This window comes from Aethina tumida, chromosome 2 (genome assembly GCF_024364675.1).
Source record: "Aethina tumida isolate Nest 87 chromosome 2, icAetTumi1.1, whole genome shotgun sequence".
NCBI lineage: Eukaryota > Metazoa > Arthropoda > Insecta > Coleoptera > Nitidulidae > Aethina > Aethina tumida.
This window is the reverse complement of record NC_065436.1, coordinates 14,856,929-14,868,957: the sequence shown is the minus strand read 5'-3', so window position 1 is coordinate 14,868,957 and position 12,029 is coordinate 14,856,929. Positions and strand designations below refer to the sequence as shown.

General features: G+C 28.4%; 1 protein-coding gene across 1 annotated transcript; it reads right to left on the bottom strand.

Annotated features, from left to right (window-relative positions):
• Positions 1–1,739: 1,739 nt before the first annotated feature.
• LOC109597568 (uncharacterized) lies at positions 1,740–10,635 on the bottom strand. The gene is made up of 5 exons (XM_020013296.2): positions 10,520–10,635; positions 6,628–6,714; positions 4,913–5,010; positions 4,691–4,850; positions 1,740–4,614 (listed from the first exon to the last, which is right to left on the bottom strand). The coding sequence occupies exons 1-5, from the start codon at positions 10,538–10,540 to the stop codon at positions 2,002–2,004; spliced, it is 2,979 nt and encodes a 992-aa protein (XP_019868855.2). The 5' UTR covers positions 10,541–10,635; the 3' UTR covers positions 1,740–2,001.
• Positions 10,636–12,029: the final 1,394 nt, after the last annotated feature.

Sequence of the window (12,029 nt, the reverse complement as noted above, 5' to 3'; positions counted from 1 at the left end):
CAACGTACTATCCTGCTTAAATTAAACAAAATTCATCAACAACAGAAACCAGTAAAAAAAAATTAAAATCAGTATTTTGTCGGTCTCTACGAACTTCCACACGTCTTAGCATACCCTAAATTAGTGAAAGAATAAAGAATAAAGAGAATAGAAAGCCCCTCCAAATTGCCAGACTCGTAGTTTCTAGTATAAATTTGTCTTTGAAGACGGTTGCATACATATTCAATTGGAATGCAGTCCGGTGAACGGGGGGCCATTGGATTTGAGTGATATTGCAACTAAAAATTTATGTCTCCCACGATGAAGTCGGATATTGTCGTCAACCAGACTGGAGTCTGTTCCAAATTCTTGAGCAAATGGAATAATTTACAGAAAAATCAAATAGTGATGTCGTCGAGGTTCCATAGTTTATACCATGAGTGTATCTAAACTCGTCTATGAATAAACAATTACATCATTGGACTTCGACTCTTCATGGGCGGTGATCGAATGGCAACTCGATGCTCCCTGTTTATCAGAGGTTGTAGAAAACGTCTTCTGGTTCTGAGATCAGCTTAATGCAACCTTCTTCTGATGTTATAGTGACTCTGCACATGCCTGAATGCAGAGAATGTACCATTTCGTTAAGCTGATATAATCACAAAACGGTACTACCTTGTGATCGTAGCCCATAATTAACAAAACAAAAAATTTAATGTTTATAGCTGCAAATATAATATTACTAGTCAAAACAAAACTCATTGAAAACATTTTTAAATTTATTTAATCTAGGAAAACCGAAATATCCACAAAAATTTTCTTTTATCATAGTATTAAAGTAGTCAAGAATATCATTACCATTATGCAACCCAGAATATATTGTTTCTGTTAACCTGAACATATATATACGGTTATAAAATAAGTATTGTGTATAATTTTCTATTTACTTTCCTTTATCTTTATCCAAAATTATCAAAAATAGCAACGACTATTTATATTATGGGTCAGGTGAAATGTCTTGAGCGATTTTTGTCATTCGTTGATTAAATTTTACTTTTGTTCAAATTGACTCGACTACCTTTCAGCATTTTTCAGGCAAACTCCTTATACCATCAGTGTAATAGATACGTATTTGCTTTCTAAGATAAAAACCGAATCAAATGATTTCCATACATAATTTACCCCAGGATGGATCCACCTTGTCGTGGTCCTGGGGCTCAGTACCACTCCACAAACCAGTGGTAGTGGGAAGCTAACGGATCCAACCCCGCAATTCAAATCTTTCCCTAGGAATATTTCGGATTGGTCTTGCTTTTCTGAACTCTGGTCTTCTGGTTCAGCAAACCCTTATATCCTCTGCATATACATCCTGTGTCACCCATGTACAATACGAAAAGAGTTTGATCCATATGAATCCTGAAAGAGACAACATGAACGACAGAGACAGTAAGTCTCCTACTACGGACTTCTATTGTCTCTGTCATACATGATGTCTCTCTCTAAATTCAGACGGGTCATTCGTTTTTTCTACTGTGTGAGTTGTCACCTATGTGAGACATTTGGCTAAATATACAGGGATATAAAATGTATTATAATAATTATATTAATGTCTTTTAATACCTGTTCAGTATTTAATATCTTTTGTAGTAAACTAAAGTAGACCCTAGTCAAAAATAAATTAACACACTCTAAAATGTTTCAACATTTTTAATTAAAAACCTTTAAGGTGTACATTCATTTTTATAATTAAAATATTTGAATCACAAAAAATATAATACAAACAATTTATTTTACAACTATCCTTACTAAATCTATCAAGTCTATAAAAATAAATACTAAATATCTGTTTCAAATGGATATGCGATTTAATAAACATATCATACACGACCGAACATTATCTTGAATTTTTGATAACCCTGAGCATACATAAACCGGTAACCAAATATTCGAATGTGCGATGTATGTAATTGTACATTTTTTAAGACTACATGGCATTTCAACTATCACTGACTCAAAAGGACTTTATTTATCTCCCTTCTCAATAGGCTTCCCATTTTCATCGATTTCTAAAGAGGGCACTAACGGCGGCATAAAACCGTACTCAACCCTGGGATTGTCGTTGAAATTCGATCTGGCCTGCCGTAATTTTCTTGGGAATTTGACGTTTCTGGAGCTTTGCTTCGGCGGAAGCAAACCGATGTAGTCGTCGTGTTTTATGGTAAAATAGAGGTTTCTTAAGGCGGCGAGTTGTTGCTCACAGTCGCTCTTAGGGGGCAAGTATCCATTAGTGGACAACTTTGGTGGTACGTAACCTTTCGTCAGGAGGAGCTCTTGCTTAGGTGGGATGTAGTGCTTCAGATGTGTAGGAGCGTACGCGTAAGGATTATTGTAAACCACCGTTTGTTGTTGTTGTGATTGTTGCGTGTATTGTTCAAGTCGACCGTGATTCTTGGACTGAACTTTCGTTCCAGTTTTAGTATATTTTCCAGGCTGCCCACGATTTCCTTGTGAAATACGAACGTGAGAGACGGCTACAGGTTTTTGAATAAACTTGGAGAAGTCAACATTTAGGTATTGTTGTCCGTAAATGTTTTGACCATTAGATTCTCCCACCGGATAAGGTGTATTTATGTATTGAGCAACAGGCTTCTCAATAATTTTTTCTATATACTGTGGTACAGGTTTTTCAACTGGTACTTGTACTGGTACTTGAACAAGCTTCTCCACTGCGTAAGGAACTGGGTGGGGGACTCTAACCTCCACAGGGTACGGCCTATCAACGTACTTGGTAACCTCCACTGGTTTCTCCACTATTTTTTCTACGGGGTAAGGTTGAGGAATATGGACAGGTTTCTCCACGTATTTTGTAATGTGGATAGGTTTTTCCACAATTTTTTCCACAGGTACTGCAATGGGAACTTGCTTTTCAACTGGATAGGGAACATGAATTGGAATGTGAACAGGAACTTCGACAGGGTAAGGTTGCTTTACATATTTTGTTACCGGTACAGGCTTTTCAACAATTTTAGTCTGAACTACAGGGTACGGAACAGGTTTCTCCACAACCTTTTGTACAACAACAGGAACTTGAACAACCTGTTGATAGTTCTGACCTTCGTAAATTTGTTGTGCTTTCAGGTTTTCTTGGTTATATTGTTCGGCAGATTCTAAAATGTTGTAATAAACATGTTGCGACTGAACGTTTTTGTTTTCCTCAGAACTTGCAATATTAGTATCCTTAGTTTCACTTTTCGTCAGTTCAACCTTTGGGTTAAATTTGTTTTCAATTAACGGTTTTGGCAACTGTTGAACATTGAACCTCTCTTGCGAGAACTGCTGATTTATATTGACTTGTGGTAATTGCTGCACTAAAGCTTCTGCTCTAGGTTTATCATTAATGGGAAAGTACAGTAAAGTATTTCCTAGCTCAATATTTTCCATTGCCTTTTGTTCAACGCTAATGTTTTGATGAATACTTTGCTGTTCATTGTATACAGCCGGATTTTGTATGAACTCATACTTTCCTAAGTAGTACGGTAGACTTTTTTGAATTTCAACGAAATAATGTTTATTATTATTTGCAGATTTCGACTCCTCAATACTCTGTAATTGCACTCCTGCAGTGATGGGTGCCAAAAAATTTGATCCAATTGGTCGTGGTGTTACCAACACGTCTGGAGCTGGTGTTGAACCATAATCATTGGATTCATTATCAACCCCATTGGTAGTTGTGGAGTACCCCTCATTAGTAGTCTCAGAGTATTTCACAGTAGTGGATTTAATACTGTTGTCCTCATAATCTGCAACGACAATCGGTTCCTTCTCTAAGTTTATTTCAGTGGTAGGAGCTATAGTATTAGACTCTCCATCATAATTAACTTGAACTCTGGTTAGTAAAGTTGAAATTGCTTCTTCAGTATTGTATTCGGACACAACTGATTTAGCTGTAGTCGATTCAACAGTGGTTTCACTTTTTTCAGAGATTGCTTCGTTTAATTTAAGCACATCTTCTCCTGTTATAAGATTTTTAGTTGATTCAATTAGTTTACTAGCTCCATTTATTTTTTCTCCATAATTACCCGCATTTAATTGGTTTAGTTCGACCTCTTGATTGTTATTAATGTTTTCGTTGGTGATGTGTTGGGTAAATTGAATGTTTTGTACCAACTCTTTAGATTCTTGATTGTTTTCTGTTTGATGTTGATTCACCTGGACTAGTCCTTGTTGTGATTGTCCGTGGGATATTGATATTTGCTGGGGTTGATTAAGTATCTCCTGAGGTACTTCCGAAGGATTGTTCTCAGGATTGAGTGGTTGCTGAAGAAAAATTTGCTGTTGTTGTTGCAATGGTAGTTGTTGCTGAATCAATATTAGTTGTTGAGGTTGTTCCAGATCAGATAACAGTTGGGGCTGCAGTGAGTACTGCTGACTTTCCGGTGACTGCCCGTCAATTAGGGGTTGAGGTTGTTGTGGAATTAATACTTGCTGTAGTGCAGCAGGTTGGGGCAAAATTTCATGTTGCAACAATATAGGTTGTTGTACAGGATTTTGAGGTAATTGTTGTTGGAGAAGACCATTAGATTTTTGCTGGCGGTTGACATTTTGATTAATCTGATCTTTTGTTGAGAATTCATTCTAAAAAATAGAGATTGATTATATATTATAAATTTAAATATTCTTATTTTCACTTAGGGACTGATATAATTTTTACCTCTTTGTTTTTTAGCTGAAGAGCTTCAGCTCCTAAGGCAAATTGTGCTCTTGCTAAACTATGTGGTCCTTTGTTGCTATATTCAACATATGGATGGTACCCCCAATCATCAGCAAAATATTTTACATCTTGTTTTGAGTCTGATCCCTGAACATAATAACTGCAATATGAAGAATGGATTAGTGAAATAAAAGTATATAATAAATATAATAATTTATTTACCCTCCCAATGCATATATTCCATCTCTTTGTTCCAACTTTCCTTGTCTAGCACCTTTTTGATCATCTATGCTATATCCATATTCGTATTTAGGGGGATTCTAAAAGTATTGGATAATTAATCTTTTTGTTGAAATTTATTTTATTCATTTATTTGAATGAACATGAAACTTTTTTATATTTAATGTAATTTATATACATTTATTTGTAGTATAGATAAACTAAACTCTATTTAAATAATGAACAGTAAGATATAACTCTTCGATAAATATCTAACGTGAAACTTTTTTATATTTAAAGCCTCATAGAGATTATTATTTGAATGTATTTTATATACATTTATTTGTGGTATAGATAAACTAAACTCTATTCAAATAATGATCAGCAAGATATAACTTACTGAAAAATATCTAACAAACTAAAACTTTTTTTTATATTTAAAGCATCATGTAATTTATATACATTTAGTTATGGTATAGATAACGTGAAACTTTTTTGAGATTATTACTTGAATTAATTTATTATTTTTGAGACACAAAAAATATGCAAAAGAACGTTGTAATAAAAAAATGATGGATATTTTTCTGGTGTTAATGAAACCGCAAAATTTAATAGAATAGAACAATCGTATTTATTGGAGAGTATCACACCGTTATTGGGCTGTCGCCTTTCCTACGAATTTATAAACAATACGTTCAACGAGAAAATAAATTTTAAATTATTCATAATAATTTATGTTCACTTTTTTATATCCTGTATTTGGTAAATTATGCAAGTAACTTTTTTAAATGCTTTCTGACTTTATTAATTATTAAATTCCAGTTGTTATTATGACGAATCATAAACAATGAAAAATGAATGCTTTATATAAATATTTCTTCCGTTAAAGCATAACGAGATAATTACGGAAAAGCATATCACAATTTGTTTAATAGACGACGATTAAATGATTGTGTTATTAATTTAAATAGCTCCAACTGAAAGTTTACTTTTACTATAACAACTCATATAATGAATGTTATAGTAAATTACTAATTACTAAATTAATAGTTTTCACTAAATAAAAATTATTTAAACTTACACAAAATATTAAGGCAGCAACTCATACGTTTTCAATAAAAAATCAACTAGGTAAAATTTATTATGAATATTAATTAAGTTAAAGAAATGCTTTCGAATGGAGAATTATAATAAAAATTATAATTGAAAATATCCAACGGTGTTACTAATAAAGGGTTAATATGGCAATTTCTATGAAACTGCAACGGTTTCTCTTGTTTGTTTAAATTAAATATCTAGTACAAGCACTTTAAAGTCATACTGCACTTTTTTCACATATGCTCTTAGTGTGTTTCATGGAAACTAGAACAAATTAAGCATATTATTCTCACTTAACGTGCAATTAATAATTTAATGTGATTAAGATTATAAGTTAAGATTAAAATATTCATGTAAAACAAGCAAAACAATTATGTATGACAAACAAGACACAATGACATATTGAAATAATTTTCTCTCTTTATCCTTAATTTAATTTTAATTAAAAATATTATTTATATTCAGTTCCTGGTTAATATTTAATATTGAAGTAAAAAATACTACTTTGGTGTAGCGTCCTAATGAACAATTGCCATAATTAAAATTGTTTTCTCTTTCTTAAAACTTCACCATTGTTTATTTTGCCATTGTTAAATTAAGTGTATTTTTACTACAGTTACCTTATCGGGTATTTCAGGTGGCTTCACATATCCAGGTGGCTTCACCGCCTCCGACAATAGAAATGTAGATATTAGAAAAGTTAATATCTGAAACAAATTCCATAAATTATATAAATTACATTATGTTTTTAAATTTTAAATGTTAATATGAACATCATAACTAATAATCTTCCATATACAAAAAAGAAGGAATTCCTCGGCCTTCGCATTAGATTAGGTTACGTAGATTAATAACAAATAATTAATAAAATTTACTTCCAATAGATTTAAATTAATACGTTTTAATGTTTGTATGTAATACAAATGTAGTTATAATTTCAAGTTAATTTGAAACATCAGTGTTTACAATTATACAAATTAATTTTGTTTTTAGACCTTAACATGTAATAAAATAAAAATTTATACTTTACAGTTAATAAACAAATTAAGTTACGTAAATAGTATTCTAAGATTGCGTTAAAAAACGAAGAAATTCTGTGTCTGTCTCCTATTCATATGTACAATATTATATTGATTTCCCCTTGATGTAATTTATATACATTTATTTGTAGTATAAACTGAACTCATATTCAAATAATGATCATTATATATGATATTCGATTTATTAATAAAAATTGATAACATAGCTCTTTTATTTTATTAGTATTCTCTTTTTTCCGAATAAAATCTACAGAGATTAAAATTAATTATGCAGATAAATGCAATTAATACTAGTGGTATGAAACTTTGAAAGATGTAGGCTAAACTATTTGCATAATTGGTTGTTTTATGAATTTTCTATTTGTTGATTCCAAAAAGGCATTAAAAGCCATGTTTATTTATACATTTATACAGTGAAATTGTATTATTACAATTTATTTATTATTATGTTATGTTTACATACTTCATTAATCATCAACAAACTTATTTTTATTGGTTCTCATGTTTCACTAATTTAAATAAATTAACTGAGCAATCCGTTACGTTCTGAAGTTATTATATTAATAAGATGACAACTATTTTAACACAAATAAACCAATTTAGTCAACATTTTTTAGAACTGAATCAGAGTGAAATGTATCAGTATTATATATATTCTTTACACATTAATGAGATTAAAAGTGCTTTCGAAGCTAAATAACCTACATATGTGTGTCAACGAGTACATTAGCCAATTTCATTTTCAATTGGAAGATTTTATAAAATTTGATATAAAAAATATGTGCTCCAAACTCAGTTTGTCTATAAAATTAATGTGTGGTGTTCTTTTATAAGAAGGTTTGTTACTGTAAAGTCCAATAATTCAGGAAATCTAATCAACTCTAGAATATTGTAATTTGTTATATAGATGAGCAGATGTATTGCAATTTCTAAATTACAATCATTGTATTTTTATATCAATGTATTTTGTCTGTAGCAGATAATTATCTAAATGTGTGCTATGATGAGTTTCTATATCCTCGTTTTATTTTATTGATTAAAATATAATTCTGATTGAAATAATTGACCCAACATAAGTTTATTACAAGATATTAAATATACTCGCAAATTCCCATTTATTTTTCCTGAAAATTTAGTTCATGAAGTAATAAAATGTTTAAACGAGTTCTTATTACATCTATCTATCCCAGGACACATGAATATTTTTGAAATTGAATATTTTGAAAATTGAAACTACAACTAAGTCGAATTATAATTAGAAGAATATCAATGATGATATTGTGTTGTAGCTAGTATTAGTATTTTTGTAGAGTACAGTAGGAGTGTTTTGAACGCATTTATCGTCAATAAACTGGATATATAAATAAACTTTTCATTTTTCTGTCATTAAAAGATACTGATGTGAGAAGATGTGAACTTTCACGTTTAATGTTACACTAGATTATCGTAGTAATTTATAAAATATTTGCTCGTTATATAGGTCAAATGTGTTAGATATGAATCTGTGCAAATCTTTTAATCAATCAATTTTATCTTGGGTGCACATTTTTAATTTCACTAAAACATGCAATTACATTAAAATTAAAAATATTGACACTGTTGTTTAAGTGTTTTAAACACACGAATTATTAAAAATTAATAATTATTAGATGTGACAAGTATTCATTATTAATTAATTATAATTAGAATTTATATTAATAAATAAACACAAATGTATAAATAACTACATAATTATAAATAAACATGTTTAAAGTATTGAATTAATTATTATTGTGTATTTAATAAAATCATAATTAAATAGTTTTAGTAACAAATTATATTTACTTATTAATAATTAATTCATTCATTCATTATTATAGAATTAAATATAAAACTTTACACTTGTATCTTCACTTTTGAAAATTGTATTATTTATACAATTTATAAGTAACTAAAATGCAATGCAAAATCGAATTAAAAATAATATTTTGTTATTTGTATAAACCAATTTAAATTAAAATAAATTACTGATAGATTTTTTCATACACTTGTAGAATTCACTTGATTTGTAGTTCATCAAATAATAATAATAATAAGTGTTCCATAAATTATCAATCAATTAAATTTATTTTAATTATTATTTTATGTTAAAAATATTTACTTTTTTCCTGTGATTAATTTGAAAATAAAAACCCAAAAGCCAAGAAAAAGGTCAAATATTTAGGGTTATTTAATATTTTAAAATACATATTTGGCAGCAATATTTAAAAACAAAAAAAATTAGAACAAAATAGTTTAAATTCTGTATGAATATTTCACACTTAATTTGCCAAATTGTTGCAGTACGATACTGTTCAAGAAAATTAGAACAAAATCTTTTATATTCTGTGAAGTATCCATCTAAAATTTTGTATGAATATTTCACATTTAATTTGTCAAATTGAGGCAGAAGTACGATAATGTTTAATAAAATTATGAACACTAAATAATCTTTATTCAAATGAATAATATTCAGTATTCTTTATTAGAATTAACCGAATACTTTGTTCATTTATATTATTTTTTAGTAATAACTGTTCAAGAAATTATCAAGAATTATGAACACTGAATAATTTTTTTTCAAATAAATAATATTCAGTATTATTTATTAGAATAAACCGAATAATTGGTTCATTTATATTATTTTTTACTACTAATTGTTCAAAAAAAAAATTGGAACAAAATCTTTTAAATTCTGTGAAGTATTCATCTAAAATTTTGCATATTTCTCAGTTAATGTCAAATTGAAACAGAAGTAAGATAATGTTTAATAAAATTGTGAATACTGAATAATTTTTATTCAAATAAACAATACTCAGAATTCTTTATTAAAATAAACCGAATATTTTGTTCATTTATGTTATTTTTTAGTAATAACTGTTCAAGTAAATTGGAAGAGAATCTTTTAAATTCTGTGAAGTATTCATCCAAAATTTTGCTTAAATATTTCACATTTAATTACAAAAAATTGAGGCAGAAGTAAAATAATGCTTAATAAAATGTTAGAATCTATAAAAAATCGAATTGAAAATAATATTTTGTTATTTGTATAAACCATTTAAATCAAAATAAAATAAATTTAAATTTAAATAAATCTCTGACACTTGTGAAATTCACTTGATTTGTATAGTTCGTCAAATAATAATAATTGTTGACTCAGACACTTAAATAAGTGTTCTATAAATTATCAATCAATTAAATTTATTTTAATTATTTTTTTCCTGTGATTAATTTGAAAATAAAAGCCCAAAAACCAAAGAAAAAGGTTTATTTGAAATTTTAAAATACATATTTGGCAGCAATTTAAAAACAATGAAATATTATTAAAAATTAAATAAAAACTTGTATAATTAATTTAAAAAAATTGTTAATTAAATGGTAATTTAAGAGCGAGAAATATTGTTTGGATTCGTATAGCGGCAAGGTGAAGGTTAGTCGTTCACAAATCACTCACCTGCAACGAACGCACAGACATGTCTCTAAGCTCCGTCCACCGGGCACTAAGAAAGAAGAACTATCACTACTATCTCCGCAGCATGTATCCGCACACTAGATGCTGGCTGCAGCCAATGCCTGTTTCCCCGTCGTTAGTAATGAGATGTACTCTCTTCGACTGATCTCTTTTAGAAATGTAACAGAATTTCATCTTATTCCTTACACAAGTCCTTTCACCTGCCCTGCCCAGTTTCTGAACGAGAACCAAACACGCAACAGCTCCAGCCCAAAAACGAGACTATATCAATTTGATAACAGAACATGAACTTGTTTTTTGACATTTATGTAAAATTGTTACGGACGACAGGGCAATTATCTGCACGGTGTTAAACGTGCATCCCAATTTTCTACATTACGCCGAATATTACACCCGATTATATAATGCCTTTTTAAGTATTTGGGTTGCTGTGAAATATGTAGGTTGTAAATTTAATTGATAAATGCTTTAAAGTTGTCAGAATAAGTTTATATTTAAAATATTGAAAATTATATCCCTCAGTTATGTTAAATTATAGAAATTTTATTAATAATAAATAATTTCAAAGGTTATTAAAATGAATTAAATTTTAAATAACAGATAAAAGAAGCCCAGTTAAAATCATTTCCTTTCTTCAAAAGGATAAGAGGTAAGTTAATATTTAATAAAATTATGAACATTGAATAATTTTTTTTTTTTTCAAATAAACAATATTCAGTATTATTTATTAGAATAAACCGAATAATTTGTTCATTTATATTATTTTTTACTACTAATTGTTCAAACAAATTGGAACAAAATCTTTTAAGTTCTAACACTCAATAATTTTTATTCAAATGTACAATATTCAATATTCTATATTAGAGTAAACTGAATACTTTGTTCATTTATGTTATTTTTTAGTAATAAATGTTCAAGAAATTTGGAACAAAATTTTTTAAATTATACATGAATCTTTCACGTTTAATTTGCTAAATTGGAACAGAAGAGAGATAATGTTTAATAAAATTATGAACAGAGAATAATTTTTATTCAAATGAACAATTCTCATTATTCTTCATTAGAATAAACCAAATACTTTGTTCATTTATCTTATTTTTTTAGTAATAACTATCTAAGAAAATTAGAATAAAATAGTTTAAATTCTGTGAAGTATTTATCTAAAATTTTGTATGAATATTTCACATTTAATTTTCCAAATTGAGACAGAAGTAAGATAATGTTTAATAAAATTATGAACACTGAATAATTTTTATTCAAATGGACAATACTCAGTATTCTTTATTAGAATAAACCGAAAACGTTGTTCATTTATATTATTTTTTAGTAATAACTGTTCAAGAAAATTAGAACAAAATATTTTAAATTCTGTGAAGTATTCACCTAAAATTTTGTATGAATATTTCACATTTAATTTGCCAAATTGAGTCAGAAGTACGATAATGTTTAATAAAATTATGAACACTAAATAATCTTTATTCAAATGAATAAT

Excerpts from the sequence above, each read along its gene's own strand:
- LOC109597568 (XM_020013296.2), bottom strand. The coding sequence starts at position 10,540 with ATGTCTGTGCGTTCGTTGCAG. Across the intron at positions 5,011-6,627 it reads CACCTGAAATACCCGATAAG|AATCCCCCTAAATACGAATA; the intron begins GTAACTGTAGTA and ends CAATACTTTTAG. Across the intron at positions 4,851-4,912 it reads GGAATATATGCATTGGGAGG|TTATTATGTTCAGGGATCAG; the intron begins GTAAATAAATTA and ends TTCATATTGCAG.